At 33.4% G+C, this 16,360-nt stretch overlaps 1 protein-coding gene across 7 annotated transcripts in view; it reads right to left on the bottom strand.

Annotated features, from left to right (window-relative positions):
- The window catches only part of Mef2a (myocyte enhancer factor 2A), a 151,659-nt gene that overhangs the window by 10,121 nt on the left and 125,178 nt on the right, over positions 1 to 16,360 (bottom strand). For 4 of the 7 annotated variants that reach the window (XM_026394703.2, XM_026394704.2, XM_026394705.2 and 1 more), the window contains exons 7-8: positions 13,869 to 14,056; positions 3,182 to 3,205 (exon numbers count right to left, since the gene is read on the bottom strand). In XM_026394703.2, coding sequence (XP_026250488.1) covers positions 3,182 to 3,205; positions 13,869 to 14,056 — 212 coding nt within the window. The remainder of the gene's footprint in view (positions 1 to 3,181; positions 3,206 to 13,868; positions 14,057 to 16,360) is intronic. The other 3 variants (XM_077800280.1, XM_026394708.2, XM_026394707.2) reach the window with 1 other exon arrangement.

Here is a 16,360-nt window from a genome sequence, read left to right as displayed (position 1 = left end):
ATTAATTATTCACCTTCTCTCTCCAGTTTATTAATGCCAGAGGCATATCCTTAAAATAAAAACTTACCTTATGGGTGATAACACATTAATATGTTAGCATAATGAGAACCTGATGTCATTACAGACACTGTCAGGGTACCCAAAGTGAAATGTGTTGATTTTAAGCAGCTGATGATAGCAAAAGTCATTTGTATATTAAAAATTATAAGTTCATGAGTACAGGGATCAAAAATACTTTTCTTTGTAGCATTTACATTTGATGTATGGTTTGAAGACATGGCTTTCTAAGTGCATCTTTCCTTCCAACTGATCCTGCAGATGACCTATTTTTTAACAGCAGATTCAGATATTTATCTCTTCAGTTTGCTAAAAGGAGATGCTCTGAGTAGAAAGTTTTTAAAGAACTGCTAAAAGGGTTGTGAATGGAGCAATATTAAATGATTGCTGACTGCTTCTACATAGTATTTTATCTACATTGGGAATGAACAAAAAAATTAACTATTAAATAATCAAGTTAGTTTAAGGTTATTGTCTTCTATGGGTAGGAGTATGATAGCATTAGCTTCTCCCCACTGTGACTTAAAGTAATATTTTTCTGAAATCAAGGATGAGAGGAACAGAATTTAGACTCCACATTGTTACTATGCGGGAGGCCAAAGCACAACTTCAACTTATGTTTTTTATAAATGAAGTTATAATATGGCATTTGTTATTTAGGGTCTAAACCATACCAGCAAAAGTATAATTCAGTGTCTTTAGATTCTAAAGGATCAGAATGTTATTTGGTTTTGTCTATCACTATTTTCAGAAAGACACATAAGTTGCAGGCCTTTGGCTAAATCTAGGTATGTGAAAAAATGATCATTTGATAAAGCTCTAGATCTCAGTTAATCTCTTTTTAGTTCATAGTTTTTATCCTAAGTTAGAAGATATCAGGATGGCCACACTGTGTGTGGATGTACTGTCTGAGTGTTGGTCCTACATTTACCACATCGTAAGACTGGATTAATCATTTAACTACTTTGAACCTCTAACTTTGTCACACAGGAATAAAGCAATCTTTGTCCGACTTTTGCCTTGCAAATGCTATTGTGACAATCAAATGAAGCAATGTTAAAAGTGCTTTGGGAACTGAAGTACTACAGACATGTTAGACAGTATCTTTAAATTATCCCAGAAATCCCCTATAATCAATCTTCTACACAGTGTTGATCTTAAAAAAAGGACAAATATATTTATTTCTCCCGTCCAGCTATTCTACTAGAGCTGTTATGAGGTAAAGCTGTTCTAGAATTGCAAGGCTTCTAAAGGAACTCTGTAGCCTGGTTCTCACCAGCTAAAGTCCTTAGTACAGGTCCCAGAGTCAAAGTCACCCATGATAATATTATAGAGCTCAAACCAATTTGAACAACTTTCTAATTCTAACAGATTGTATTTCTGACTGTTTTGACTTTGACATATAAAACTCTAAATTTTGAATTAAGTTTTAAGAGTCTGAATTTGCTTAAGTTTTAAAGAACATGAATGGCTATTGACATTTTTTGGTCATGTCTTTTTGACTTACATTTCATTATTTCTATATTTTAAAGCCTTTGGAAGTTCATCTCTGAGATTCTGTAATTATATGTGCACTTATTTAAGGAAGGTGGAAAGTTAATGTATGACAATCGGGAATATATTTTAGTCTTGGCATCAAATTAGTATTTTAGGTTTTTGAGACAGGGACATTCTTTGGACTTAATTTGTTCTCTAATATTTGGTCTGTAAGCCAAATGAGATGAAAGAATACAGTATGAGGGGTATGGTATGGGCTACCTCATCACTCTATGGTTTCACCTCTATGGCAATCTCCTGGCATGATTTCAAAGGCAGGGGATAACAATAACCTTGCCATATATTGTTTCTATCCATCAAAGCTCTTTATCTCAATGGGATTTGATTCTGAGTAAATGACTTTCACAACCACTAGAGGGCAACATAGTGCTAGATAATTCATGGAAGCATTTAGGACACTGTCATAAGTGTAAACAGGTCTAATTTAAGATGAATTATTTATGTTTGAATTATAACTTTTACTTGCTAATAAGTATTAAATCAATAAGTATTTAACCAAAAGATATTCATAATATAACCTAACATCACATTCACAACAAACTTGGGTTTCACTTAACAGACACAAAAACAAATCCAAACTGAGTGATCACAATGCTAAATAAAGAACGATCTCATTTTAAGGACTGAGCATAGACAACCTTATTTAAAAAGAAAACAAACTGCAAAACACAAGAGCATGCTTAAACAGGTAATAACAAATGCAAACAAAACCAAATGATGCCTTTACCCCATGCTCTCATGCAGTCTTAACCCCTATCCATGCTAAGAATTGAACACTTTCAAGTTTTTATTTCCCTTTAATCAGAGACAACTAATCAGCAGCTGACTTTGAATGCATATGATTACTTCTGTGTAGTTTGGGATTTAGGTCCCAAAGAAGAAACAAATCAACTGCAAGTTATTTTTATTTAAGTTTATTATCTAGAGGAAAAGCCAAGATAAAACGTTTGTTTTTTTTGGGGGGGTGGGGGGTAAGATAATAGCCGCTTTTAAAAATAGAGTATCTTCTGATAGAAAAGTAAATTTGTGTATGTTCAATTACAGATATTCCTTTTAGTAAACAGGGAACCCCCTTGTGGTTCAGATCCTCTCACGCAGGATGAAATAATTCCAACTCTGAAAAAGGTGACCTCACCAAAAATGATGTAATCTTTTTGAAAGAAAGAGAAATAACACAAGACTGTGTGTTACAATCTGAGGAACTTTGAGGGTGAAGTCATTTTCTAAAAATATTTTTAATAATTTGGAGAGCTATATAAGGCATTTTGTATCTTTCCTTTAAAAATGTTTAACACTGTCCTGTGCTCATGGACAGCTGTTTTTTAAAAGCTCTATTCAATGTTCCCTCGAACCAATAAAATGAGTCAACATATACAATTTTCAATAGAAAAAAACAGAGTGTATAGTACTAGCAGATTGCTTTTGTGGTTCAAAGTGTTTGAATAGTGTTTTAATAAAAAGAAAAAATCTGTGTAACAAAGGAACATTGGTTAGATAAAAAACATTTAAGAGAATTAGTACTTTCTACATTTTTTTCAACTCCCTTCAAGCAGAAACCCGCACTCACCAACTCCAATTCCTCTTCCTCCGACTGTACTCGGCACATAAGAGGGATAAGAGAGTTAACTAAGACCAATGGCACTCAAAACAAAGAATTACTTTAGAAAAACACAGACACTAGAAGTTGTCTGTAATTCTCCAGAGATGATTACATATACAACAAATAGAAATACAAATTACTTGCTGTCTCTCTACTTGAGTTCATTTTTCAAAAGACTAGAAAATTCTTTTAAATTCTCTAGGGCCCGGATTTAAAGCACCCCCACCCCACTGCCATCTCAGTCTGCTCTTATGTTGGCCTCTCTTACAAATGACCACACTCCTGTGACATTTAAAAAGGTTGCTAATTGTGACAGCAGTCTACATTTGGAACTCTAAAGAATATACTTACATCTGAATCCTCCTATTACTACCCCACCTGGTCACACATGTCTATCTATCTCCTGCTAGATTCTGTGCTCCCTGGTAGGCAGAAATTATGGTGTGCTTTACTTTCCATAGTAGCTAACATGATGTTATGAAACAACAGGAACTCAAATATTTGTTAATAAATTTAACAGATTTTTATGCTTATTATTTGCAAATAATAGTGTACATGTGAACAAAATAATTGTAGTGGAGAAAAACTCTGTGTGTGTGTGTGTGTGTGTGTGTGTGTGTGTGTGTGTGTGTGTATGAAAATCAGGCTGGAGAAGAAATGAACTGATATAAGCTATGAATAGGAAACATTTGTTCCTTTTCTTCTAAACATTTATAAAATATTAATATGCTTGAAGCAGTTTACTCATTATTTTCTTCTCATTTTACTTGAATTGTTAACCAATTCTCTCTCAATCTGTAAAAATGTGTCCTTGGGCATTACTAATACATGAAGCCCTAATCTTGAAGCAGGTTTCTCTGCAAATGAATGGGATGAAATAGGAAAGAGGCTGATTATTTACTCTGCAAAACAATCATGTGGCCTGTAATTACTATTTCAAATGTGAGTAAAATACTTTTCAGCTACTTTGTCATACATAATCATTATGCATCTCCAACTACAAGATACAGATCAAAACACTATCAAACACTATGGCTGTGTGTGTGTGTGTGTGTGTGTGTAAAATATGTAGTTTTCACTTTAACCTTCAGGGATAAAAGGGTAAATAGTTTTGTGGCAAGTTTTGTAGTTCTCTGTAGAAATGCTTCATAATTTCTTTTTCACTGAAACAGCTACTGTGGCACATGCCTATAATCCCAGAGCTCAGAAGGCTGAGGCAAGAGGATCACAAGTTCAAAGCCAGCCTCAGCAACTTAGTGAGGCACTAAGCAGCTTAGAGAGATGCTGTCTCAAAATAAAAAATAAACAAGCTGCGGATGTGGCTCAGTGATTAAGTGCCTCTGAGTTTAATGCCTGACAGGGAAAAATAACAAACAAAACCCAGAAATAATTTTATTAAGCAGTTTCTCAAAGTCTAAATGTAGTTTCATCTTTAAACTTTTCAGTTTACTAATAATTCTTGCATTACACATTTCTGTGCCTTAAGTGAAACCTTTTTTAAAATTTTGTATTTCTGAAAGATAGTAAGTAGTAGGTACTGCATGACCAGTTTCTTCTGAAAGGTGAGCCAAATGGCCATCCTAAATGCCATTCCTTGCCCCCAGTGGCTCCTTTTGTGGACATATTTATTTGTTATGTCTATATGTATGTTGAATATTTTATTCTAAAATAATTTTAGAATTAGGGAGCAAAGAGAGTTCCCTTCAGACACCTCACTCAACATCTTCCAAGGTTAATATTCCAAAGAAACACAATGCAATTGTTGAAACTAATGTTAAAAAGACAGCACTATTTAAAGCTTTGAATTTTACTTGTATTTCACCTTTTTTTTTTTTTTTTTTAACCTATGACCTTTTTCTGACCCAGGATCAGACCTTGGATCCCACATGCTTTTAGTTATCATGTATTCTTAGTCTCAATCTGTTCTGTAATAGTTCCTTAGTATTTCCTTGTTATTTTCCATGACCTTGAACTTCTGGAGAATACTATTCAGTTATCTTGTAGAATGTCTCTGAACAAGGTTTGTCTTATACTTATTCATTGTTAGAAGATACAGACTAATAGAAGAATACCACTGAGATATATGACCTTCTTATTCTTAGCACACTATACTGGAAAGCATGTGTCTTTTTGTCTCATTACCAGTGAAGTTAGTATTGATCCTCTACTTAACATGGTAGCTTCTTTCAGGATTCTCCAGTATTAAATCACTATTTTTCCTTTGTAAGAAACAAATATTTATTGGGGAAGAGACATTTTGAAGCCATGTAAATACTGTGTTTCATCTTAACTTCTGCCCACTAATTGCAGCTCTTATTGACTGGCCTTGCCTGAAACAATTATCATTGCACTGTGATGTTGTAAAAGTGATTTATTATTTGTCTTATTCTTTCTACTTATACTAATTTCTCTCTAAGGAAGAGTTGTCACTTCACTATTTATTTATTCAATCATTCACTTATATCAATAATGAACTCAATATTTGTCATCCCTTGGAATATAAATACATAGATGACTCGTAATTTTGTAATTTGTTATTCTGTTACTCAAGTGTTCTAGTTTTGAGGCTTTGGGAGTTCTTTTGGGAAGGTGTCTCCTGTGACACCGCCCCTCTTTTTTTTTTTTTTGTGGTGCTGGGGGTTGAACCCAGGGCCTTGTGTATAAGAGGCAAGCATTCTATCTCTAGCCCTCCTGTGACCTTTTGACATGCACTTATTCTTTAGTGCCTTTTGCTCATCTTGTAGTTCACATACCAGGTCTACCAATCAACTACTTCTTTAAGGAGGCCTGGTTCCCTGAATTAAAGAAATGGTGTTTAGAAAGTAAAATCTGAGTGCTAGTTATACTTATTTACTGGGTGCCATATTTCAAGGACTTCTCAGTAGACAGAACTAGAAAATATATGATACATATTAATGTGTATGTATGTAACATCTGTATTTCTATATCTATCTATATGTTTAAAAAGGTAAGCTCATACTGAAACTTTCAACTACACCCCAGAAAGAGGGTTTATTTCTCACTTCCTCAACCCTTACCCCTCTTGCTTATATGTAACTTTTTGTCCAGTCAGAGAAACCTGATTCCACATATCTGCTATATTCACTATCTGTGTGTGTCTCAGATTTACTTTCTACTATGATTTACTACAATGTTTTTGTTCTCTATCCTTACAGTATCCAATCAAAACAGTTTCCAAAGTTACTTAAACCAGCTTTCTTCCTCAGTTCCTTTGTTATCACACAGTCATTAATTTGTAATATACTTATTTTCATGTGTCACAGTTTGCATTCCATTAGTCCTGATTTATTTGATTCCATTTGATAAAAATCACTCTTGTAATGTACAAGTTTTATGTTTTAACAAATGCAGACTCATAGCTAACACCACAATCTCATATAAAGTAGTTCCATCATCTCAAATATTCCATACTATTCCTTTGTAGTCAGCCTCTCTCACACTCCCAACCACTGAGCTGTTCTGCATTTTTTGGAATGAATGTAAGTGGAATCACACCCTAGGTATCCTTTTGGATCTGGCTTCTTTCAGTTAACAAAACTCATTTAAGATTTATCTATTGTTGTGCCTTCCTTTTTATTGCTGAGTAGTAGTCCTTTGTCTGGATGAAACCAAAGTGTGTATATCCACTCATCTGTTGAAGGAAATATGGGTTATTCTCAGTTTTTCTCAATTATGAAAAAATACAGGTTATTACATAAGCATAGTTTTAAGTTCACTTGGATTTACCTATGGAGTGGGATTGTTGGGTTATATAGCAAATATATATTTAACTTCATAAAGAACTACCAAATTCTTTTCCAAAGTGGTTCTATCATTTTGCACTCCAAGAAGGAATTTAGGAGAGTTCTTATCACTCTGCATTTCCAGCAGCATTTTTAGTTTTATAATTTTAGCCTTTCTAACAAGTGGTTTTAATTTTTGTTTCCCTAATGGTATTAAGCACATGTTTATTTGCCATCTATATACCTTCTTTTGAAATATCTGTTAAGATTTTGTTGATGGGGGTGTAGCTTAGTGGTACTGAGCTTGCTTAGCATGCACAAGTCTGGGTTTGATCACCAGCACTGTGGAAAAAGAGATCTTGTGCCCATTTAAAAAACTGGGTTGTATATTTTCCATTGCTGAGTTTTAAGAGTGCATTATACACAAGCCCTTTATTTGGACATGTGATTTATAAATATTTTCTCTTAATTTGTAGGTTGTGCTTTTATTTTTTGAACAGTGCCATTCACAGAGCAAAACTTAAATTCTCACAAATTCTGATATATCCATTTTTTACTTTATGGATTATTCTTTTGCTGTTTATGGGTTTGTCCCATAATTTTTAGTTTCATGCATTAAATTTGGGTCAATGATCCATTTTGAATCCTTTTTTTTATAGGCATGTGCCAAGTTTTTTTTTCTTTGCATCTGGATATTGAAGTATTCCAATGCCATTAGCTGTAATGACTATTTTTTCTCCACCGAACTGTCTTACTATCTTTGCCATAAAACAGCTGAATGTATATTCATACAGGTCTCTACTGTCCACTTATCCATGTACCCAGTTTTTTGCCAACACTACACATTCTGAATTACTACAGCTTTACAGATGGTCTTAAAACCACGAAGTGTCTTATTTTCTTCTTTTTAAAAATTGTTTTGGCTGTTATGGTTCTGTTGCCTTTCCAAAAATATTTCAGAACTAGCTCACTGATTTCTAAAAATAAAAAAAAAATTCTTGCGATCTTGATTGGGATTGTGTTTAATTAATAGACAATATGGGAAGAATTGACATCTTAACAATACTGAGTTTTCTAATCCATTAATATGATTTATTAATTTAGGTTGTGTTTTTTAGTTTTCAAACTGCATATATTTTGTTACATTTGTACTTACCCATTTCCTTCCCTTTTGGGGGAGTGGGGTGCTATTTTAAACTTTGAATTTCAATTTTTCACTGGTGATTTAAGAATACAATAGACTTCTGTATACTGGCTTTGTACCCCATGACCTTGCTGAACTGACTGACTGGTCTCAGATTTTTTTTGTATGTTCTTCATGCTTTTCTATATCAAAAACTGAATCTTCAGATGATTCAATTTCTTCTTTCCTAGTATGTATGCACTGTATTTAATTTTCTTGCTTAACTATACTAGCTAAGACTTCAGTGGTGATAAAAAAAATCACTGCCTATATCTTTTAATACTAATAAAAGACTAACCACCTCCCCCTACTAGTGTTACTTGTTAAGATTTCAGCAGATGCTCTTTATTAGGTTAAGGTCCCTTCTAGTTTGATGAGTTGTGTTCATTTAATATCATGAATAAATGTCATATCCTGTAACATGGTGGGTTATACTGATGAACTTTCAAATATAGAAATCACCCTTGCATTCATGAGATGAAACCCACTTGATATATTACCCTTTTATATGTTGCTGAATTTATTTACTAACTAATGTCTTTTTGACTTACGTCTAGAGTTCATGAGGGAAACTGGTCTGTAGTTGCCTTTTCTTATATTACCTTGATTCTGGTTTTTTATTAAGGTAATTCTGGCTTTAAAATGAATTGGGAAGTATGTCTGCCTCTTCTGTTTTTTCTGAAAGAGATTGTTTGGGATTGGTATTATGTCTTCCTCAAAAGTGTGGTAGAATTTGCTAGCAAAACTGAATTGGTTTGAAAATTTTCTCCTTTATAAGGCTTTAAAATTAGCACTTCAATTGCTTTACAAATATTTAGCATTCAGGTTAACTATTTCTTTACTGTTGCACTTAGTAATTCCTTGATAGTTTGTATTTTTCAAGAAATTTGCCCTTTTAATCCAAACTATCAAATTAATCAGAACACAGTTGTTTGTAGTATTTTCTTATCTACTAGTATCTTTGGGGTGAGGTACCCTTTTTCATTCTCAACATTGATAACCAGGTCTTTTTTCCTTTGATCAGCATCACTTAAGACTTACCAATTGAAATTTTGAAAGAAACAAAAAAAAAACTACCATTTTTTGGTTTGATTACTTTCCTCTACTGCTTTCTTGGCTTAAATTTTATTGATTTCCACTCTATTTTTTTTTCCATTCAGCTTGCTTTGGATTAGGTTTGTTCTTCTTTCTCAAGATTCTTAAAGCTAAAAGCTTAGATTGCTGACTTGGGACCTTTCTTCTTTTCTAACATATGCATTTAACACTACAAATTTTCTGCCTGTATTACTCTATTTAATCCTCAAAATTTTGATATGTTATACTTTCATTCAGCATATACAATTGTAAAATTCCCTAGAGATTACCTGTGGCCTGCAGGTTACTTAAAAGTGTATTAACTGGTGCCAAGGATATAGCTCCAAACAGGCAGAGTACTTACATAGCATGCAAAAGGTCGAGTGTTCAATCCCCAGCACAGCAGGGCAGGGGGAGTATATTTTTTAAGTATGTGGATATTTTCCTATTGTCTTTTTGTTATTGGTTTCCTGTTTTATTTCATTAGAGCCAGAAAATATAATAGGTATGAATTCAATTCTTCAAAATTGCTAAGGTAGGTTTTATGACACAGGATGATCTATCTTGGTGAATGTTTTACATATACATGAGAAAAGCATGTGTCCTACTGCTGTTGAGTGTTTTATAAACAAAACACTGTTTTAGGCCAGGCTGGCTGAGTGATGTTCAGCGATGCTGGCTGAGTGATACTGAGAGAAGAATTTTGAAGACTACAACTGCCATTGTGCATTTTTCCATTTCATGTTTTGATTCTATCAGTTTTCACTTTACATATTTTGGAGGTCTGAGGTGTTATTTCTTGAAAAATGAACTATGTAATGTTTCTCTTTCCCTGACAATATTTGTTGTTGTAAATCTACACTGTCAGAAATCACTATGACTACTTCAGCTTTCTTTTGGTTATTATTTGCATAGTATATTTTTCTCCATCCATTTATGTCTTTAAAATGGGTTTCTTATATATTGTTTGGCCTTGCCTTTTTTAAAAAACAAATCTGACAGTCTGTCTTTGATGTATTCTGACCACATTGAATGGTTGGATTAAAATCTACCATCTTCCTTTTTAAAATTTTGTGCTGTTCTTTAACTATCAGAGGATTTTTCATAATTATACTTACTCTCCTCTATTTACTTCTTATTTAACTTCTTTAAATTTCTTTTTCTGTAGATACTCTAAGGTTTACAATATACATAGTTAATCAGAGTTCACCTTCAAATAACATTTTGTATGTTATGTGTAGAATAAGGACCTATAACAGTGTATATCCAATTCCTCCCTCCCATCCTTTGTTGTTATATATTTTATTTTTACATATGCTATAGACAGAAAATATACTGCCAACATATTTACTTTATAAAATCAGCTGCCTCTTAGAGCAATTAAAAAGAAGGAAACACTAATAATAATTGTCCAGTAAAATGAACCAGGGTTCCTTGGAGAAATGCCTGACTTTAAGACTAGCCCAGGAAATACATGAGATGAACCTAGTAGTTCCAGAAAGTAAAAATTACCCTCCCTCCACCCGCTGTCAAAACCAAAACAAAACAAGCAAAAAATCCCACAAGGATAAGCGTATATCAAAGGGACAAAGGAAAGAAGTGAACAGCTCCCAAAAGTTAAAGCTAGAACAGTTTAGGAAAAAAAAAAAAGTGGTATTTCATTATAACCCAAAATTTAAAACAAATGTTTATGAGTCAAGTCATATTTAGATAAATAAGTATTTAAACAAATGAGAAAGATCAGATAAGTCTATACCTAAGAACCCAAATAATTTATGTAGATACTCCTCTTTCAAGGAGGTAGATAGTCTTAATTCCCATTCCTTAAGCTGGGCTGCATATAGTGATCTCCTTCCAAAAACTACAGTATGGAAAGGGGAAAACAAGGAAGTAAAACAGAAAACTTGTTAAACACTTACATTAGCCAGGTAACCAAGTTAACAGTAGCAATTAGTCAGTACATAGTATTCACCCTGGACACAGTGTGATGACAATGGCACCTTAATTACATGGCATTCTTTCCTAAAACCAATAATCCCTGTCTAATCATGATAAAAACATCAGACAAATCTCAACTGAGACACATCCTACAAAATATGTAACCAGTGTTCCTCAAAAACATTAGATAATAATACTATATCAATATTAGTTCATTAGTTTTAATAAATGTACCATACTAATATGAATTAAGAAGAAATTTGACACAGTATGAGCAAATGTTCTATACTATCTTTATAATCTTTCTATAAATCTAAAACTGAAAATAGAAGATTTATATAAGAAGTAGGGGAAAAGTGATTTATCTTTGCTTATTCCATTTCCACTGTTCTTCATTTCTTTGTGTAGATTCAAGTTTTTGCTGACATAACATTCTTTCTACAGAAGGACTTTAACATTTCTTGTAGAGTAGATTTGCTGGCAATAAATTCTCATGATTTTTGTTTAAGAACAGTATTTTAATCGTATTTTTGTAAAACGATTTTGCTAGGTATAGAATTCTGGGTTAAGAGTTTTTCTTTGTTCTGTGTATAATAGGTCTCTTTTCTCTGGCTGTCTTTGATTTTTCTTGCCTTTTGCTTTTAGCAATCTAAATATATATGTGTATATGTGTGGGTATTGATAGCATTCACCCTACTTTGTTATTATTCCTGCTGTTCTTTTTTTTGAGGGGGAATTCCAATTACAAATTCCACAGTTCTAGGATACTTTGTTCTGTGTTTAGTTTTGTTTTGATTTTTCTTTGAATTTCAGTATAGATAATTCCTATTGACTTATAGACAATGCAATTCCTTCAAATGGGCCTGTAGTAATAGGTATTAATTAATTTTCTTAGAAATTGAACAGTGTTTGATCTTTACTGTTGCTATCAATACTCTCAAGTGTTTCTACCACAGGCTCAAATCCCTCTGCAGGTGGGTCCTGGCTTACCCAGTTTATTACCCTGACTGTCCTATTATGTTTTAAGCTATCACCTCTCTAATGTGCTACAGGTTGTGGCCTTCTCAGTCATATAGCCACTCTCATGGCACTGCTGTGCACCTAACCTGTCTTCCTGCTCCTCCATCATAGACTGAGATAGCTTTCCTTTTCTATTTCCCCAGATACAATGGGATTTCTCCAGTGCCCTAAGAGTCACACTGTTGTTTACTTCCTCACAGAGGTTTTTGTTTCATGGAAGAAAAAGGATAGAAAGATTCAAACAAATGTTTTGGCTCCTAATATAGTAGCCACTCTCCCCCTTCTCTCCTTCAAGGGAGGCTTTTCCAGGACATTCCTGATTTTTCATATGGAGTATTTAATGGGGCTCATGATGGAAAAGACTATAAGACAAGACAGATTCACCCTACTTTGTGAACCCAAATGTTTCAAATAGCCCTGCCAGTGCACACCTGGTCTCTAGTAATTCACTAACCACCCTAGTTTAACTCCTGTCATTGTGACCTGCCCAGTGCCCCAATGTCCTCTCTCTCCCCATAGCATCTGTCTTTCCCTAAGCTTCAGGCCAGCTGACTGCCCTGAAATCTTTGCACTATAATGGATTCAAGGAAAACTGTGAATCTGCTGTACGTTCAAGTTTTTTGTTTGTTTGTTTTTTCATTATAAAGTTCGGAGTGTTACAGCTTTCAGCTTTCTGTACACCCAAATGAAAAAGTACTTCTTTGTTTTTTGACCTGGGTAGAGTACAAGACTAAATCTCAAAGGTCCTGGCATTTTTAGCTCAGTTTTCTCATCTTTCCTTTTTCACAAAGTCTAATTGAGAATCAGATGAGAGAATGCATATACAATGTTTTGTAATCTACAAAAACAAATATAGAATTATTATCTAAGCCTGATAGCCTCACTTTCACTTAGCAAAAACATAAAAGGCATGTTTACCAGCTGCACCTGGTAAAGAACACTTGGCACATTACTTAGTATGCTAATATTCAAGCAGTTGTTACACTAAAAATTGCTTTAAACCTGGCATATGTTTTCTAATTTTTTTCTACAAGAAGCTAAGGGGGATAAACATATTCTTTTGCTCCATTACAAACACAGACATGGGATGAAAAAGCAAATGAGAGTAGAACTCTAAAGTTCTAAAGACACTGTCAAGAAGTTGGGAGCGGGGGTATTGCATTCTTTACAGAGTTAAATAGAAAGGTTATTTGAGAAGGAATAAGCAAAAAATTATTTGGAGAGTAGCTCATCTAAAGTTTGTATGAATAAACTATTCTGTAATAGTTCTCTCTGGTATGTAGAATTTCTAACAAATAATTTAATGTTTCTTTCTCAGAAAAGAATATAATAAATTACTGAAAGATTCAAAGTACAGAGAAGAAATAAATCATAATTAACTTATGAATTTGGGAATTAGATCTCTAAGCAAAGATTTTAGCCTGGTAAAATTAGAACTAACATAATAACTTCTCCATATTTAGCTTTAATTTCAAATAAACACTAAGAAAAATTTGTTTCTTATTTTTCCTTAATGTAATTTTTGTGCATTTCAAATAGAATTGTCTCTTCAAATACTAATTTTGAATACAAATATATATATCAAAAAAGTTTTGTGGGCTGTAAAGACATACAGAAAATTCTAAAGGCAGATACAGACTGACTATGTATAAAATGTGTGTTGTAAAGAATAAAGCTGAAGAGAGGTTCAACTTACCAGTGGAGGCATCATGCCCTTGCTTGAAGGTGGGATGACAACTCGAAGATCTGGTTTCCGACTATTCATTCCAAGATTGCCACCACCTGGTGGAGGGGGAGACTTTGTAGGCATGACTTTGCCTAAACTATTTGCACCAGTATTTCCAATCATATTTGGAGAAGCTCTTGAGTTTAGAAATCCATTCCCTGGAAAATTTATTAATGTGAAAAGAGTCATTAAAATACTTTGTCATAAATATAAAGCACATTTCCCCAGTCTGAGTTGCAAATGGATTTAATAAAACTCACTCGGGTAACTAACCAGGTATCTTTGAATATTTTAAAAATTAGTAAACAAGTTAGTCAACCAAAGTCTCAAACACTTATATTATAAAACTGAACACTAATGCCACATCTATGAGAAGCACTTAAAATACAACACACATTCCTAATACGTCATCTCACATTGGGGATTACAATAATGGAGACAGTGTTTTAAAAAATGACTGTGCTTTCATTCTTATGACACAAAAGTACCCCTATAAGGTTCTAGGTACTACACTAGGTTTCAGGCAACTCCTTAACTGCAGATTACTTAGCACTCAGCTTTAATGCTTCATTTCCAACAAGAACTTCTTTTAGTAGCTCTACTTTTCCCTGTTCTGTTTCTTCAGGTTACATTAATGTCTGTACTAAATAATTATGGTTTATCTAATTTTAATCATCTTATTCCTACCTTTTAACATTCCCTAATAGAAGTGTCAATCTCCCTTAGGTGAAATAAGGAAACAGGTACATTGTGGTACATGTTCTGTACACACAGAACTTTTGGTCACCAATTGAGATATAAATGTATTTGGTTTCATAAACATTCTAGATATTCTAGTCCCTTCTGTATGTAGTAGTCTATGGATTGGGTGGGGATGACTCCACAACTTAAGCCTCATCCCCTTGCCACAAATTGGCTGGATGACAAGACATCTGACTTGGGTCCAAGGCAATGAATATAAAACATTCTTGCCCACCACAGTGACTGAGTTCAGGAATATTCCAAAAAATATTTCCAAGGAAGCATATTATTCTTAAGTCATTTTGAGATTTAGAAGAAAGACAAAATGAGAAAAAAACTTGATAAAGGAAAGAGAATACCAAAGAAAGGAAGTAAAAGCTCTTTAAAATTAAACTATGTTTGCAGTTTGTACCACTTAGAAGATACCAATGCCATTTAAGCCTAAGGGTAGCTTTCTATGAGTTGCAACTGATACTATACTATTAGAATTATCTATTATTCATCAGCTAAGAAACAAGTATATAAAAACATGTAATGAATGTTCGTTTATAAAAGAAACTATGTATCATATGGTATTTAGATTTCTAAGTTTATTGCAAATAAACCAGTGAAGAATAGAAAACATTATACAATGAATTTGTAAAAATATCTTATGAAAACTGAATTACTAGACATAAAATAGTGTTAACTGTTCATACAAAATTAATTTTGTTTCAATTTTTTAAAGACCAGCAATTTTAAAAAACAAAACGTAAAAACTATAGGTTTACCACATACAGCATTTGTTTTTAGTAATAAGAGAAGTTTATTTATAAATATGGTAATATTATTGTAATTTGAAAAATTCTGAGTAAGCCTTTTCTATTTTGGCACATAGAGGTTAACTTAAAAGCACGGTACAAAATAAATTTATAATTGGCAATTCTATTCCTAGTGTGTATTACAGAGCTGACCAAGAACAAAATATTCAGAATTCTTAACTAGAATTCTGAAGGGCTGAAGAAGATTTAAGCTCTCTGGGTAGAGCTCAGAATTCACATGTTATCAATATCTGCAACCATGTAAAAATGGTTCAACCTCTATTGTATGTAAAGTACTGTTGGGAGGGCAAAAGAAGCAAAACAAAAAAGCCTTCATGGTCTTCAAGTAACTTTTCCTCTAGTTAGCAAGAACACACTGCAGAGGTATGAATATATCAAATTTATACTTAAAATATGGGCAAAAGTAATGCAACTAAGGGTAACCACATAAAACTTACAAGAAAACAGGAAGTATGCACTGGTCTCAAGTATGTAGGCATAATTAGGGAAGCCTTTGTAGGACTAACCTCTGAGTAGTTTGAAAAGACAGAAGAATGAGAGAAGAAAACAGAAGGGAAGCCTAATGGATAAATGTGGAAAAAAAAAAAGATAGGCTCAAGGCATAAATGAATAGGTGTAAGCAATCGCAGGTAAGACAGCCTAGAAAACCCATGGCTCCAGGGACAATCAAAAGGAAAGGGTAGCTATATTTGTTCTACTGCTTTCTAGCCATTATAAAGAAAAAGAGAAAACTTGAAAATTCACTAAAAATAAGTACATAATAGATATGTTACACACACACCTCTTTTACTAACATATATGGAAGGACTAACCAAAACTGAATGTCTGCTGTGTACTTAACACTGATCTAAAAGTCTTCCTAATACTCTATCCGGAGAAGATTGAACTCTAGAGAAATGA

The sequence above is a fragment of the Urocitellus parryii genome, chromosome 6, assembly GCF_045843805.1.
Source record: "Urocitellus parryii isolate mUroPar1 chromosome 6, mUroPar1.hap1, whole genome shotgun sequence".
NCBI lineage: Eukaryota > Metazoa > Chordata > Mammalia > Rodentia > Sciuridae > Urocitellus > Urocitellus parryii.
This window is presented reverse-complemented; position numbering and strand designations above follow the sequence as displayed.